Genomic DNA, 16,707 nt, shown 5'->3' with positions numbered 1-16,707 from the left:
GAAGGCAAATCCTGAGGAGCTCTGACATGGCGGGTGGGGTGGCTAGAGCAAGAGAGCCAACCAAAAAAACTAAGAAGGCATGGCCTGTGAGGTAGGTGGGTGTCCAGGAAAATGTGGAATCATGCAAGCATACCATTTTGAGAAGAAATGGTATGCACTTTCAAATGTTGCTTAGAGGTCTAATAATATAAGGATAGAAAGGTTCTTTTTTATAAGTAACAAATAGATCGTCCAGGTTTGGGCCAGACAGAGGTTGGATGTTGGGGCTAAGACCAGAAGGTAAAGGGACCTCTGGATGACCTTTCAAGGTACACTCTATAGATGAAAAGCACTGTGATGAAAAGGGAAAGGAGGGAAAAGAGGAAGGAAGGAAGGGAAATGTTATTAAATTTGATAGAATAGACTTTGTCACTGGTGATTTTAGCAAGGGTGGTTTTGGTGTGGTGATGGTATTGGAGTGATTTAGAGAGTAAATGGGACTTAAGAAAGCACATTTACTCAATATGGTTTTCTGTTATTTGGTGGGAGGGTGGTGTAAGGTTTGTTTATTAGGTTGAGAGATTTTGGAGCATATTCGTTTGCTGTGGTAATGATCCCAGGGAGGAGGATAATCTGTGTAGTAGAAAAACTAAACATGAAAGCAAGTTAGTGTGTTGAATCCAGAATACCTGGTGGAATTAGCCTTTTGAGGGAAGGAGGATAATTCCTTAGTTGTATCTGGAAACACGGAGAAGATGGTTTTAGATACGAGTAGATTTATAGGTTGAGTGACAGAAAGGTAGGGGGAAAGTTTCTATTTCAACGGTGTATTTCCCCAGTGAAGTATGAGAGAAAATCATTCATGAGTAAGGGAGGTTACGAACTGTGAGTATTGCAGAGATGATGAGAAATATCTGTGCAAAGTGGGAATTTAGTAGAGAAACAGGATTGTAGGACAAATGATGTTCAATGTTATTAGCCCCCATTGTCCATCAAATGAATGGATAAGTAAAATGTAGTATATCCATACACTGGAATATTATTTGGCAATAAAAGGAAATGAAGCACTGATACATGCTACAACGTGGATGAACCTTGAAAACATTACGCTAAGTGAAAGAAGTCACAAAAAGCTATTTGTGTAAAATGTCCAGAATAGGCAGATTTATAGAAACAAAGTAGAATAATGGTTGCCTAGGGCTGCAGAAAGGCAGAGAGGAAGATTGGGGGGAAATAGCTAACAAGCAATGAAGGTGTCCTAATGTTGCTGTGGTGATGATTGCACAACTTGTTGAATATACTAAAAACCATTTAATTGACACTTTATATTGGTGGGTTTTATGGCATGGGAGTTACATCTCCATAAAGCTGTTTTTGTTTTTTTAGTTTTTTTAAGTGTGTGTTCCTTTTAGAAAATTGCAAAAATGTAGGAAAGTATTGGAAAGGGGAATAAAAATAACCCATAACTCCACAGCATAGAGATGGCTATGTGCACTTTGGTTTATCTTATTATGACTGTATGTGTAGTCTTTATACTTAGTTATGTAGTAAGTTATCTTTATATACAAAAGCATTTTTTTAAAACTTCTTTCAGCTAACTTTTGTTTGTTTCTTTTGTTACAGAGCCAAATGTTCTAGCTGGCACTTTAGTTGCTCATACAGATGCTGTCTGGGGTCTTGCTTATAGTGGCATAAAAAATCAATTACTGTCATGTTCAGCAGATGGCACTGTTAGATTATGGAATCCACAAGAAAAATTGCCATGTATTTGCACTTACAATGGAGACAAGGGTGAGTAAATTTTGCCTCTTTGAAAAAAGCTAATTTTTTAAAAAATTTGGAAGATAAAAAAGACAAAGTAGTTGATTTACTATTTCCTGACTGCTTAAAGAGATAATTGAAAAAAATTTATAAAGCTGTGATAATCTTTTTTATTCCTAGTCATTTCTTTTATAAATAAGAAAGGTGCTTTGCAAGTATATCCTGTAGCTCAGTGCTTTTTTTGACCTTTTTCAGGACATGTCCTATGTGAAGAATAGAATTATTTGTATGTAACAGTAGAGTAGACAAACAGAGGGTACTTATAGGAACAGCAGGAGGCCCTCCACCAGCTCCATCCAAGTGGCTGCTTACAAAGATTGAAGGGATCACAGTCTCAAGCATACCTATAAACCACATATGAGCACACTGGTTGAGAAGTCTAACCATAATCATTGAAATAGCACCCTTAACTGGGAAGTGCAAACTGAGTTACACAAGTAATTTTTTTTAATCATACCTTTTATTTTTACTAAAAATAATTTTTTGTTCTAAAACATTTTAGATGAACATTTATGCTTAATTTTGTTGGGTCTCTAGATACCTTAGTGATTCTACTAATTTTTGAATTGCCTAAATAAGCTTTTGAGGTGAAAATTCATTTAGGTAATTTGTTTCTTGCTTCATCCAGGTAATTAATTGCTTACTCCAGATTTCACGTAGTTATGCATTGATCTGGACAGTTGAATTTAATATGTTAAAGAGCAAAATTGCTGCTTGTGCCACTTTAGGATAGTACTGCATCAGTGGATTCCAGAGTCCAAACCTTCATTTTCACAGATCCAAAAATTTGACTTGTATTAGCTATTTGATAAGGCTTACCAGTCTCAGACAGGTGAACAGTCTCTGAAGACAATGATGTGAGAATGCTATTTTATCATTATACAGTAAGAAATAAAATTGCAAGTGGGCCAGTAAACTAATGTAGGTTTTTTTTTCTCTCTCAGAAGAAAATGCATAGGAGAACAATAACTTTTGTATATATCTACTCTTAACTTTAAGAGTCTTCTAGCTATATTTTTCTTGTGATGTTATAAAAACTCCTAATAACTGAGGAAAAGTTACCCATTATATCTTACCATCCTAACACAATTTTTTTCTTTTTCATTATTAACATTATTTGAAGAATATTCAAACTCCTTTTTCTTACTAGGAAATCAGAGATTTCTAAATTATTGTGTTTACACTGTGTCTCTTTGTGCTCCTTTCAGAGCATGGAATACCTACATCAGTTGACTTTATAGGCTGTGATCCAGCTCATATGGTGACCTCTTTCAACACTGGTAGTACAGTAATTTATGATTTAGAAACATCACAGTCATTGGTGATGCTTTCATCACAGATAGATTCCGGTAAGTTTTCTGGTAAGGTTGGAACCTTAAAAAGGATTATTTCACAATAGAGGGTAACCTTTCAATTTTTATATTTTGACTGTATTTAGGATGGAAAAATAATTACTTTCACTGTGTACTTATTATTTCTGCTGTTTCCTCAAATTATGCTTAAAAGCTTGGGTGAGTATGTGGGGACAGAGAAGTGAGTAGAGCAATGTTAAGGTAAAAGAAAGCAAGTGAAATAATTAAAAGTTTTTAATGAAAATACATGTGAAAGTAGAGAAAATATAATGAACCAAATGAACTCATCATCCAGCTCCAATAATTATGTGTAAATGGCCAAGGTTGTAAGTATAGGACATGGTATGTATTTTACAGTTTATTCGAATAGGGATCCAAATAAGGCCCATGCATTGTGATTGGTTGGTAAGTCTCTCAGGTCTGTTTTCATCTGTAGGTTCCCCCTCCATCTCTGTTATTTCCCTTGCATTTTTTAATTGAAGAAATTGGGTAGTTTGTCTTATAGTTTCCCATAGTTTGGATTTTGCCAGTTACATCCTTGTGGTATCATTTAATGCGCTTCTCTATTCATTTTATTTCCTGTAAATTGTTTGTGGATCTAGAGGCTTATTCAAATTCAGGTTCAATGTTTTTATTTGTCTTCATTTTAAAGTTTTTAAGTGTTTTTGGCAAGATTATTTCATAGTAATCTGTGAATTTTTTTCAGAAGTAAATATTGTCTGGTTTATCTTTTTATGTTTCCAGTCATTGCTTGGGTCCATTAATTCATTAACTGTTGAAAAATTATTTTCTAATTCTATCATTTCTCCATTATTAGCTAGAATGCTTCTATAAAAAGGGACACCTCTCATCAGTAATTTGGTTACCTGGAGTTAGTAGTTATAAAGGAAAAGCAAGATAAATGATTGCTTTAAGATGATGAGGTAGTTCCCTAGCATCCTCCAAAGGTGACCAAGTGAGTCTTTTGGGTATTGTTTGTTTTTATTAGCATTATAATCTTTCTTGGTTACAAATGTATTTTATGTATTTCAGTCTGGTGCAGGTATTATCTTTATTGCTACTCCAATTATTTCATCTTTGGCCAGTGGGAGCTTATTCAGCTTGGCTCCTGAGTCCTCCTTTTGACATGACCCTGTTAGTTGTTGATGGTTTTCTTACCTTCTGAGATGACAAGGTGTTCTAGGTTCATCTTGTTCACTTTGCACCCCAGATCTGAAATCAGCCATTTCTCTAAGGAGCCATGGTTTCTTTTAGTGGAGAATGGCATTTAGAGACTACAAGATAGGTGCTGTGCTATTGAGTCAGTCCCCATGGCTCTCATGTCTCTTGAGTTGGTCATTGGTTTAGACTTTCTCAGTGGACAGAGCTAAAAGTACATTTTTAATAAAGAAAAAGACTGATAAATTTATACAAATACTTCCAATTCTAATTCAGATTTATCTCATTGATTTTATATCTTTATCTCATTTTAACAATGTTGAAACTCTTGGTTCTCAGCAAAATCATCATAATTTCTTGTTTGATTTATCTCACAGTACAGATACAGTCATCTCAGAATAATAATAGCAACACCAACAACAACGGTATCATTACTGATAATAGAGTATATTCTACTAGTGTTGGACAGTCTAATTACTGTGCTTTTAAAAGTCACTTGAAAGTATTTCATTTCTTTGTGCTTATACTGCCGATTGGATATATGGTTAAGCTCATTTGTTTAATTTTATGGTTAAGTTTCATTTGTTTGATTTTTCATGACTGCTCTTTTAAAAGTCATTTTATAATTATAGAAAACATTTAAATGGTTCCATGGTCAAATCTCAAACCACATTATACCCAAAGTGTCTTTTCAACCCAAGTCCCTTTCTTCCTCTTACATAGATTATTTTTTTCGATGTGTTTAAGTTAGTTAAGAGTTCTTGTATACATGTAGAACGATTGATGTACTTAGTCTAATAAATGTTGACGATATTTTCCCTTTTTTAAAAAAAATAATTTATCTATTTGGCTGCCTCGGGTCTTAGTGCAGCACGTGGGATCTTTCGTTGCAGCGCACAGGCTCTTCCTTGCAGCGCGCGGGTTTAGTTGCCTCGTGGCATGTGGGATCTTAGTTCCCTGACCAGGGATTTAACCCATGTCCCCTGCATTGGGAGGCGGATTCTTAACCACTGGACCACCAGGGAAGTCCCTTCCCATTTGTTTTGATCTCTCTCTTTTTCTCCCTCATCACTAATCTAATCGAAAATTAAGAACTTGGTAGTAAAGAAAAGGTCTCATTCCTAAGAACATTAATTCCAGTTCTCTGGTTTTTTGTCAGTGTGGGTGGGATGTGGGTGTTTCTTGCAAACATCTAATTATCACTTATGAATTTTTTCTTTATTAATTGCCTCTAATTCTTTTATGGGCTATTTATTAAAAGCAATGATTTGTGGGTCTTTTAAAAATGGTGAACCACCTATATTGACAGTCTGCATTAAAATACTTCTAACTTTTTTCTAAACTTGAGCCTAGTACTATCCATTTATATTATAGGGCATGATAGCTTACACGTGTAAGAAATTGTATCTCTCTAGAGCTCTAGTTTTATTTGTTAGATTTTTTGTTTTATGTATAAAAGCTTTAGTTGTAAGTGATTCTTATTTTTTTTTGGTAAGACCAAAGAGGCCATCATTTAACTTCTGATTGAAGTATTTGTTTTGTTTTTTTTTAATTGAAATATAGTTGATGGACAATATTAACTCAGGTGTACTACATATTATTTGACATTTGCATACATTATGAAATGATCACCACAATAAATCTAATAACCATCTGTCCTCGTACAAATTTATTGAAATATTATCGACCATATTCCTTATGCTGTATATTACATCACCGTGGCTTATTTATTTTATAACTGGAGGTTTGTACCTCATAATCCCCTTCACCTCTTCCCCTGCCACTCCCTCCCCTCCCCTCTGGTAACCACCTATTTCTTTTCTGTGTCTGTGAACCTGTTTTTATTTTATTTTGTCTTGTTTGTACTTTTTTTAGATTTCACATTACATTGATGGTTTGAATTTTGGTATATTATTCTCCTTTATTTTTCAGGTTTACAATCCAGTAATCACATTAACAGAGTAGTAAGTCATCCCACACTTCCTGTTACAATAACTGCACATGAAGATAGACACATCAAATTTTTTGACAATAAAACGGGTAAGTAGGTTATCTTATTTTCTATATAAGATATTGACTTCTTGCCTTCAAAATTGCCAAGTTAAACTGATTTAACTCAAATTTTTGCTTTACTTAATGTAGCACACTTATAATATGTTAATTTTTATCCTTAAGTGTATATAATACCTTGCATCTCTTATGATTTCTTCATTTCATGAGTTATAAACCCTTTCATTTGAATTTTTTTTTCTTTATATTCTGTTGTGAATTAGTATAGCAGAAAATATCTCTTTCTAGTATTTGGCATTTCAAATATGTCCTTAAAATGATTTCTCAGTGGATGAAATGATGATACAGTGTCAATTGTTTATTATCATCTTTCCTCTATTTCTTGTTGTAAGGAAAACATACCAATTATATAGAAGTCAAATCAAATTTTAATTTGGCCATAGAATTGTTTAAGGGCCTCTGTATCATCTGTCATTACCTAGAATACTACATAAAGTACTGTTTGCTCTCTTTCAGGAAAAGTCTGATAGCTAAGAGAGGCTTCTTTGAGGAGCTAAAATGATTAGAGGGGTATTGAAGGACTTCCAAATAAACTTAAATGTTAATTGCAACATTTTTGCAGGGCAACAAATTATCAAGCAAGACAGCAAATTAGAACTACAGATTTCTCTTTGAAGGTTGTATAGGACATGGTCATAATTTTTAGTCTTTAGAGTCTTACATAAATATCTTTGTTCAAATAACACTTTTCGTGGACAGAGGTTCCTTTTAACTCAGTAGAACAAGTTGAGAAGAGAATGGATATTCACAGGTCTATATATTGCACAGGAAAGAAGATTCATATTCATGTGAATGTTCTCAGTTAACACCTTATCAAATCAATTCTTTAAACATTTTTATGAAGCCTAAACATCTTCACTGCTGCAAGAGCAAAGAGATAATTTCCTTTACTGTATTTCTAAAAAGATTCCTTTCATTAATTATTGAAGATTTACATTTGTAAGGGGAGGTTCAGGAATTTTAGTAGTTATATTAAAAGCAAAAAGTGAGTCTCTAGGGCTGTTTTACTGGCAGAAATCAGAAATAAGGAGCCTATAACCTTTTAAATTGTTTACAAATTCTACCAATTCTTGGTGTTAACCAGCTAGTACCTTATTTGTAATGTGAAGATAATTGAAGCAACAGGCTCTAAACAATGGAAAATTTCTCTCTCTCATTTTCTGTCTCTCATACACACAGATACACACACACACAACACTTGAGTTAAACTGTAAACTGAGTTGAGATGTATTGTTTTAAAGTCTTCTTTGAAAAGTGGTAATTTATTTTAAATGTGATAAACTAGAATATCCCAATAACTGGGTTAGCTAAGTTGTTAATAATAGGGTATTATTCTATCAAATTAATAGTAAATTTCTTGAATTTTTTAAAATAAATTTATTTATTTATTTATTTATTTATTTATTTATTTATGGCTGCGTTGGGTCTTTGTTGCGGTGCGCGGGCTTCTCATCGCGGTGGCTTCTGTTGTTGCAGAGCATGGGCTCTAGGCACGCGGGATTCAGTAGTTGTGGTACACAGGCTCAGCAGTTGTGGCTTGTGGACTCTAGAGTTCAGGCTCAGTAGTTGTGGCGCACGGGCTTAGTTGCTCCGCGGTACATGGGATCTTCCCGGACCAGGGCTTGAACCCGTGTCCCCTGCATTGGCAGGTGGATTCTTAACCACTGCGCCACCAGGGAAGCCCTTGAATTTTTTTTTATCTGAAACATAGAAATTGATAGTATGAATGGACTCAATAAGTATTAAGGTTTTAACAATAAAAGTATATTTAGTATTTTGCACTGCACTGGCTACTATCATGTATAAGATGTCGTTTCTGCTTTCTGAGGGCTTATTGTCTGGGGAAAATAGTGTGTGTTGTTGTGCACATGCTCATACATGCACACACTCATGCATAATGCAGTAGGATAAAGGAGTCTTCATAGAGTGAAGGTTTGAGTGTTTCCTTGAAAGAATGGTAAGGTGTTTGTTTGTTTTTAAGTGAAGAAAATAGGAAATTCCAGATAAGGGCATATTTTGAGTAGAGGCACAGCAGTGGGAACTTGGGCTGGAACAGAAGTTTCTTATAGGCAAAGCCAGAGAGGAAGGTTTGGAAAAGGAAAGCAGAAACTATTGAGGTGAACTTTTCAGAGCCATGCTAAGAATAATGGATCTTTGTTTACACTATGCACTATGAAAACCACTTGAATATTTGAGCAGGGGTTTGCAATATTGGTTTCGAAAGAGTATTCAAGTCGCACTATATGGTAGACCCTTGACTTTAGAGAATTCAAAACTTTCAATTTGTACTGTTTGTTCCAGAGAGATCTTCAGGGCTCATGATTTTTAAAATTTTGGTAGAGGGACAAATATGAATTGCATATGTGCTGTGCTCAAGAGACTTGGCTAGTGGGTGAATCTGGGAGAAGGTGTGTAGTACAAGTGAGGGATGTAGAGGACTTGGAGGAAGAGGGTCTGAATTGGTTATGGACTCATTCATTCAGCAAAGCTTATGAGTATCTGCCATATCCTCAGCACACTTCTCCATGCTTCGTGAACAAAAATAAAATATCTTGTCCTGGGCTTCCCTGGTGGCCCAGTGGTTGAGAGTCCGCCTGCCGATGAAGGGGACACGGGTTCGTGCTCCGGTCCGGGAGGATCCCACATGCCGCGGAGCCGCCGGGCCCGTGAGCTATGACCGCTGGGCCTGCGCGTCCGGAGCCTGTGCTCCGCAACCGGGAGAGGCCACAACAGTGAGAGGCCCACGTACCGCAAAAAAAAAAAAAAAAAAAAAAATCTTGTCCTCTTGAATCTTACAGATAAGTGGTATATTGCTTTCTGTGAGTGAAACACTGTTCTATTTGATTTACATATACTAACATGTTTGCTCTTCTAATAGCTCTGTAAGGTAGATATAGCACTATTATCTTCATTTTATAGTTGAAATAAAGGACTCAAAAGAAGTTATTTGTTCAGTGTTACAAAACAGAGAAAATTACAGGTTTGGGATTCAAACCCATGCAGTTTGCTTCCAGAGTCCACTTTTTTTTTTTTTATTCTGTTTCTTCTCCATTTCATAGATTATCCCAAATAATAAGATTATCTTAAGTCAAAGAGCTTAAGGTGCCGGGGAAGAGAGAACTGGTGACTGCATTTGTCCTCTGTTTCCTCAGTTATAGGAAGAAAGAATTAATCTTGGTGGGGGAAGAAGGGTGAATTTGGTTAAATGTGAGAAGCTGCATGTATATGCTGCTGAAGGTGGGGTCCTAGTTGTTGGGAGGGGTCAGAAGCTTTGTGACTTCCGTGGTCACTAGTAGAAACCCAGCATCCAGCTTGGTTCAGCTTTGCACCTCTCTGTAAATGGTCAAATCTGAAGGTCACTCACATTCTGAAGTGACTTCGTGACTATGTAGAGGAAGGTTGATTCTAAACTGACTTTACATATCATAGTGAGGGTTAGTTTAGTGTACAGGCAGGGAAGCTGAAGTTAAACTTGGAAAATTATAGCACCCTTAAAGAAATGGGTAGATCTGCTATTTGGTTGAAACAATTCTTTGGTTTAAGACATGTTAAATATAGGAGGTGTAGGATCATTCTCAGGAGAGAAATCAGAGCTAGATCTATGAATTAAGAGTCACCATCACAGAGCTGACATTTTAAGAGAAGCTAATGATGCTTAGTAGTTAACTCCCTAATGTTTTGGGTTATTGTGCTAGAGGCCAGCCATTTCATACTCTGGATTTTTTTTTTAATAGGAATATTGAGAGGAATGGATTCTAGAACTGATAGATGAATTATGTTGGACTAATAGTATGTTGAATGATTTTTCTGTTTCTCAGGAGAGTAGAGAAAAATCGTTAAAATTACTCTGTTAATCTTAGTATTGATGAAAAACAGACATGTGGTTGAAATGACAGGAGACTAATTTTGTCCTTAATTGATAATTGTTCAGTATTGCCAGAAAATGGCAGACTTACGTTTTTCAGAGTAACTTTTTGCACATTTGATTACGTTGTGGTTTTGTATTCAGGTCAAGGGCTATAGCCCTATGGCAAATAACAAAAGTAGGTCTATTTCAAGTCTCAGTGTGGAATGTCATCAGGGGACAAGGAGCATGGCAAATGACTGTAAATAGAATTCTGGAGAAAAACCTCCATCTCTCATTAGGAGCAGCCCAGGCATTTGAGTATTCAGCAATATTCATTGCTGAATGAAAGGGGAGGAAATTTTTTAAGTTAGTGGTACTTGCTGTTTTATTCCTTTCTTGGATGAATCGATTTATGATTTTGCTTTCCAACCATCAGAACATGTATTGCCAATGCAGAGGCTGATGCCCTTGTATTTGTGCAACGCAACTTTGTATTCACAACTTGTTTTTTAATTTCAACTCACTATTGAATCCATTTGCTTGCCAAATCTTAATGAAGATATTCACTAAATTATGTTTTCCAGAATAGTGCTTTTGTTACTATCTGGGGAAATCCAGAGTAATTTCTGTGATGTACTCCCACCCTTCTCCCCTTTCTTGTTTCTAATTATTAAATGATTGACATTTCAGAAGATAAATGATGCTACTAGAATCTTTAGAGAGGAATATATTCCCTGGTGATTTATTTATCATTAACCCTGTATATAAAATAATCTTTACATCTCTGAATGAGAAGGATTCTATTTTCATTTTAATTCCCCTTTACATGATCTTAAGCTTTTGATGCAACCCTATAGTCATTGTGTTTTCCACTATCATATACTGTCAGATTCATGTCACACAGATGTCTTTAGGAGTTACTGGGAAACTTCTGCATTAGAATTAAAATTGTCTTTAGAATATTATTATAGTGGATGAACCTTGAAAACATTATACTAAGTGACAGAAGGCAGACACAAAAAACCACGTGTTATTGTATGATTTCATTTGTATGAAGCATTCAGAATAGGCCAGTCCATAGAGAAAACAGATTAGTGGTTACCAGGGCCTTGGGGAGGAATGGGGAGTGACTGCTTAGTGGGTACAGGGTTTCCTTTTGCAGAGATGAAAATGTTCTGAACTAGATAATGGTGATGGTTGCACATCATTATGAATGTTCTAAAAGCCACTGAATTGTACCCTCTTAAATGTTTAAAATGGTAAATTTTGTATTATGTGTATTTTATCACAATAAAAAAATATTGCTGTGGTGATATTTTATGTCAATATTGTATTTTGGTTTCTGATCGCTCAAGTTAGTAACTATTTAAAAACTTAATCTTCTCTGTTATGTTTTATTTAGGTAAAATGATCCATTCTATGGTAGCTCATTTGGATGCTGTTACAAGTCTAGCAGTAGATCCTAATGGAATCTACTTGATGTCTGGAAGTAAGTTTGAACTTCCTGTACTGCCCACAAATTTTATAATAGAACTGTTACTCAGTAACATTTTTCATTTATTCTTTTACAGGCCATGACTGTTCTATTAGATTGTGGAATTTGGACAGCAAGACATGTGTGCAAGAAATAACAGCACATAGGAAAAAATTAGATGAATCAATTTATGATGTTGCTTTCCATCCATCAAAAGCATATATTGCTAGTGCGGGGGCTGATGCCCTTGCCAAAGTATTTGTGTGAATCAACAAAAACTCTAATCATAACAACAGATTCACTTGGACACAGAGGGTCTGCATCACTGCCATCAAAAATGTTACTGATATGACACTACATGTGATCTGCCTGATGAAGGCTATTTGGGGCAGGCATAAATTGGTGGAAATCACATCTTAACATCAGGCTCATTAATTTAATTGTAATTACTGTATTTCGTGGGACAAAAAAAGGACTCCATTATTTGTGGCCTGTACTGGATATGAACTGAGCGTATGTCTGTCTTTTAGGTATCTTTAAGCCAGTGTGGAGTCTGATCTTACAAAAAGACTTTTATTTTGGACTCTGTGTGCTGCCTTAGGGTTAGGAATGTGGTGCTCTTGTTGGGGGGAAGTGAGCTCCAAGAGTAGCTTTTTTTCATCTCTTAGTGATCTTCTGTTTATCAGTTGAATGCCACAGATTCCCTTTTAAACTTATTTTGCTTTAAAAAAAATAAAAAAGAAAATTTAACTTAAAATATTTTAGCATTAGTTGCACAAAATGTTTGGATAAAATTCTAGTTTTTATAAGTCTTTTTATATATTTAGCCTGTCACAACAGTGCTCAAGATTGTATTGAAGTTTTTCTGCATTATAAAACCCTGAAACACAGAGATCTCACTGACCCGCTGCTGTGTAAGCACACTCTTTCCTTCTTTTGTGTAATACAGCTCAGCTAAGTCTTTCCATAAAGATGCTAAACCACCTTCAACACCACATAACTGTCTTCTTAAACCAAGGACTATTAAGTGTATTAAAATGAAACGGTGGGGTTTAGTACTCCAAATGAACTCTTAAAAAAGAAAAAAAAAACTAATCTTGGCATCCTATCACTATGTGATATTTTGTACATCTTACTGTATTTACAAGTTTATTTATCAAGGATTATCCATCTTGCTAATAGCCTATTATTTATTTCACTTTTTGTTGGTCTTTATATCCTTTTATTAATGTGCTAAAGGAACCTGTATATCTATTTTGGAACTCTTTGAATAGTCTAAAATAGACTAAAAATGGAGTATTTTATAGTTTAAGTTACAAACCAAGGTGACTCCCCCCAGATACATATCTTGGTTTACCATGATTCCAGAGAAAACTATCTTGTTTTAAAATATTTGGAGTAAAATTTTATTTGCATTACAAATAGGATACAAAAATAGTTGAATCAGGATACAGAAATCTGCTGTGTTTGGACTAGTTATCCCTGTTTTATTTTTTCAGATGTGCTTAATTTTATGGTGTAACTAAAGATTTTGTTTGTGTAATGCATGATTAAGACAATAAAGTATTTTTTCTAGTCTTCCAAAAAACTTTTCTGATCAGTTTGCGAGTTTTGATGAGTTTTGTAAGGTTTTTGTTTTACAAACTATGAATCAGCAAATTTTTAAGATTGTACCACATAGCGAACGTACAGCTGTTGAAAAATAATGTATATAAAATACATATAATAAATATTAAATTGTGTACCTGTATGTTACTGTTGGCTACATTATTTTGTGTTGAATAATAAAGTGCAATACTTCACTCTCCATTAAAGTAGGAAATGGAGATGATTTCTCAGTGAGTCCTTCATTTTTATGCTGTTCTTTTAAACTTTGTACTGTTTATTGATATTCTAATAAGATTAGAACAGTTAATACTGTTAAGAATGCCTTTCTAAGTATTTCACCCCATTTGGGGATTTAAAAATCTTCTATTGAAGTAAGTTAGATAATTCAAAATAACCAAAAAAAAACACAGATATGCAGTCTTAAATCATTTACTTAAGATACGCTATTACTTTATTAAATCTGAATTTCAATTAATAGTGTTGTCTTTCCTATCTAGCCAAACCTGTTTCCCACAGAAAAGTTCAGAGAATAAACATTGCATTGTTCATTAATTAAAAGTTATCCTCATAAGTGTTAAGTATTAATATCTTCAAACTTTTCCTTCAACAAGGTAATAATCCTTTTTCTTTGAAGGGAATTGCAAATGCAATTAGAAGGTAACATTAGAAAACTTAACGTGGCAAAATTCTATTTGAATGCCTACTTCAAAAAAAGAGAAAATTACATTGTATGTACATTGTCACCTACCATAAAAATCGAAATGTCTATTTTAGTCGTTGCTGGTGAAACACTAAAAGTTTTCAGAAATTTTCTTAAAATATTGGTTTTTTGGTTTTCTGACTTGAACATTCAACTTAATGAACAAATTAAAGAGGAATTTTCTCTTCCTTCTCTTTTTTTTTTTAAAAATAATTTAGGAACAAGCTTTCCAAAGCTAGTATTATTTCTGGCAGCTGTTCCAAGCCAATGCATTACTGTTGAACTGAAATGTGATTACCTTCATTGCAATGCATAAACATTCATCTTTTTTGAAATGTATTAAAACTGAAATGAATAAAAATAGTATATATGTTTATTTTTATCTACTTTGGTTGTATTTTCTCTACAATATTAAACATTTGGAAGAGACTAAAAGGATGCAAAAAGAATATCTTATTTGTGTGCTTCCATTTGTGACTTAATGGGAAATTATGTAGATTCATTTGACTATTAAATGGTGCTTTATACATAAAGTTTAAGAGTATTTTTATATACAAACTTTTTAATATGTCGACTTTCCCAATATTTAATCATATTCTCTTTTCATATTTATTCATGTACTTTTTCCATATTTCAAAGTAAGTTATCCACTGAAGACCAACATCTCATTTAATGCATTAAGGTTTGTAAATAGGCTAGCATAACAAATTTAGGCATGCTTGCAAAGTTGAATTATATCTTTTAAAAAATCCTCTTTTACTCTATTTTTATTTGTTAACCCTTTATCTTATGTTTAGTTCTAAAAAATAATTAACAGTAACTTAAAGTGTTCACTTCTACTCTCTTGCTGCTCTTCAAGTCAAAATATTAGCTTCCCTGGTTACCTCAAAACTTTCTTTATAAAATTTTTAAAAGAGCTAATGACTAGAGGCTGGGTTTTCATTTAATTTTTTAAGGAGTGGTATTCTCAGCTGAAAGTTGTCTATTTATTGGGAAAAAAACATGTTAAACCCATTTGTGTTGTTAAAATTCTCCTTGTTACATGAATCGGTCATATTTGTAGCTTTATAAAGGGTGGGGGCAGTGGCGGTCAGGGGAGTCATGACTTCCCATATTCTCTTTGGTCAAATTTTTATGTAGTGTCAAAGGCAATTTCAGTTCTGCTCTCTGATACATAAGCTTTTACACAAGCTATAAAATTGTTCGGGGCTTCCCTGGTGGCGCAGTGGTTGAGAGTCCGCCTGCCGATGCAGGGGATACGGGTTCGTGCCCCGGTCTGGGAAGATCCCACATGCCGTGGAGCGGCTGGGCCCGTGAGCCATGGCCGCTGAGCCTGCACGTCCTGAGCCTGTGCTCCACAACGGGAGAGGCCACAACAGTGAGAGGCCCGCGTACCGCAAAAAAAAAAAAAAAAAAAAAAAAAAATTGTTAAAAGATTTGTTGGAGTATAAATTTTCCAACCAGTTAACACCTTTTTCAGGTCAGCTGGTTGTAAACCATTTCAGATAGGATCAGTGTATGTGTGATGGGAAATAGAGTGTGCAGATGAATGAGAGGATAGATCCTGTTCTTAGAGAAGACAGGCAGGATAAGATATGACAGCACTTCCGTCGGAGAGGAGAGTTCTTGGTGAGGTAATGATAGTTACATAAAGGGAGTTTTCATCACTTTTCTTAGGAACCAACTTCACAAGGATGTTTAAGTAAAAATACTATTAATTACAAAACAACTTTGTTGAACCAAGTAATCAACTGTTTAACCTGGTACTGGCTGTGTGCATAACGCTTAGAACAGTAGGCATTCAATAAGTAATTGGAACAGAAAATAAATATATTTAGTCTTATTGCATGATCTTAAGAAAAAAACTCGGTCTTTCCACACGAAGTGGTTAATGTGTATCAATAGAATTTTTACCATGCCCTTGCCCTAGGGAGAGACACTTGGAATAATAAGTAAGGCACTTTAGAATAATAGTCACTAGCAGTTTTATTGCTTAAATAGTCAAAGTAGAATATTCTTTCCTGCAGTTCTCCTCTTTGAAAGGTGTGCTTTTCTTTAAAGCTAAGTGTTTATAAGTGGTAAGTACTTTTAGAGTATAAGCCAAATACATCAATACACATATAAAATTAAGGCTATAAATAGAAAAATACCAGGCAATTCTTCAGTCTTGTTCAGTGTGATATTTGTTATGTTACTATGAAAATACACTACAAAAGAGGCTTGATACCTAAATCACTTCCATTTCATCTGTAATTATAACTTTTAGTATGTTAAATAACTTTTAGTATGTTAAGTAAGATCTTAAAACCAGATTGTTGACTGGTTTTAAGACAACATCTACTTGGGTCAATATATATTTGAACTAAGTTGAGCTGTTATTCTATTTGTTTCTCTCTCATTTTCCTTATATGTGTTTCTCTTTCATTTTCCTTGTATGTTTAATACAGAATTAGAGAAGGAATGTTGCTTTTGGTCTAAATATCAGCTGCTTTTATTGAGCTATAGAATTTGCATATCTATACATTTAATACGCATGTTAAAATAGAACTCTTAAAAATTTAATCTACGATATCTCCTCTTTCCTGAGTTTCTAAGGTTCGTGATTATGAAGCCTCCGCAGAGTGTTTTGAACAATCGAGTCTGAACTGTAATTAGAAGGTAGCTTTAAATGAATGCTTATTTGCTTACATTTTTGCCA

General features: G+C 34.5%; 1 protein-coding gene across 4 annotated transcripts in view; it reads left to right on the top strand.

Annotated features, from left to right (window-relative positions):
• STRN3 (striatin 3) overlaps nucleotides 1–13,451 on the top strand; it is a 116,557-nt gene extending 103,106 nt beyond the window's left edge. For all 4 annotated transcript variants that reach the window (XM_082618590.1, XM_082618591.1, XM_082618592.1 and 1 more), the window contains 5 exons: nucleotides 1,603–1,770; nucleotides 3,009–3,149; nucleotides 6,243–6,350; nucleotides 11,630–11,716; nucleotides 11,799–13,451. In XM_082618590.1, the coding sequence (XP_082474716.1) occupies nucleotides 1,603–1,770; nucleotides 3,009–3,149; nucleotides 6,243–6,350; nucleotides 11,630–11,716; nucleotides 11,799–11,968 (674 nt within the window). In that variant the 3' untranslated portion in view covers nucleotides 11,969–13,451. The remainder of the gene's footprint in view (nucleotides 1–1,602; nucleotides 1,771–3,008; nucleotides 3,150–6,242; nucleotides 6,351–11,629; nucleotides 11,717–11,798) is intronic.
• Nucleotides 13,452–16,707: the final 3,256 nt, after the last annotated feature.

The sequence above is a fragment of the Mesoplodon mirus genome, assembly GCF_964341445.2.
Source record: "Mesoplodon mirus genome assembly, chromosome: 4".
NCBI classification, from domain to species: domain Eukaryota; kingdom Metazoa; phylum Chordata; class Mammalia; order Artiodactyla; family Ziphiidae; genus Mesoplodon; species Mesoplodon mirus.
This window is presented reverse-complemented; position numbering and strand designations above follow the sequence as displayed.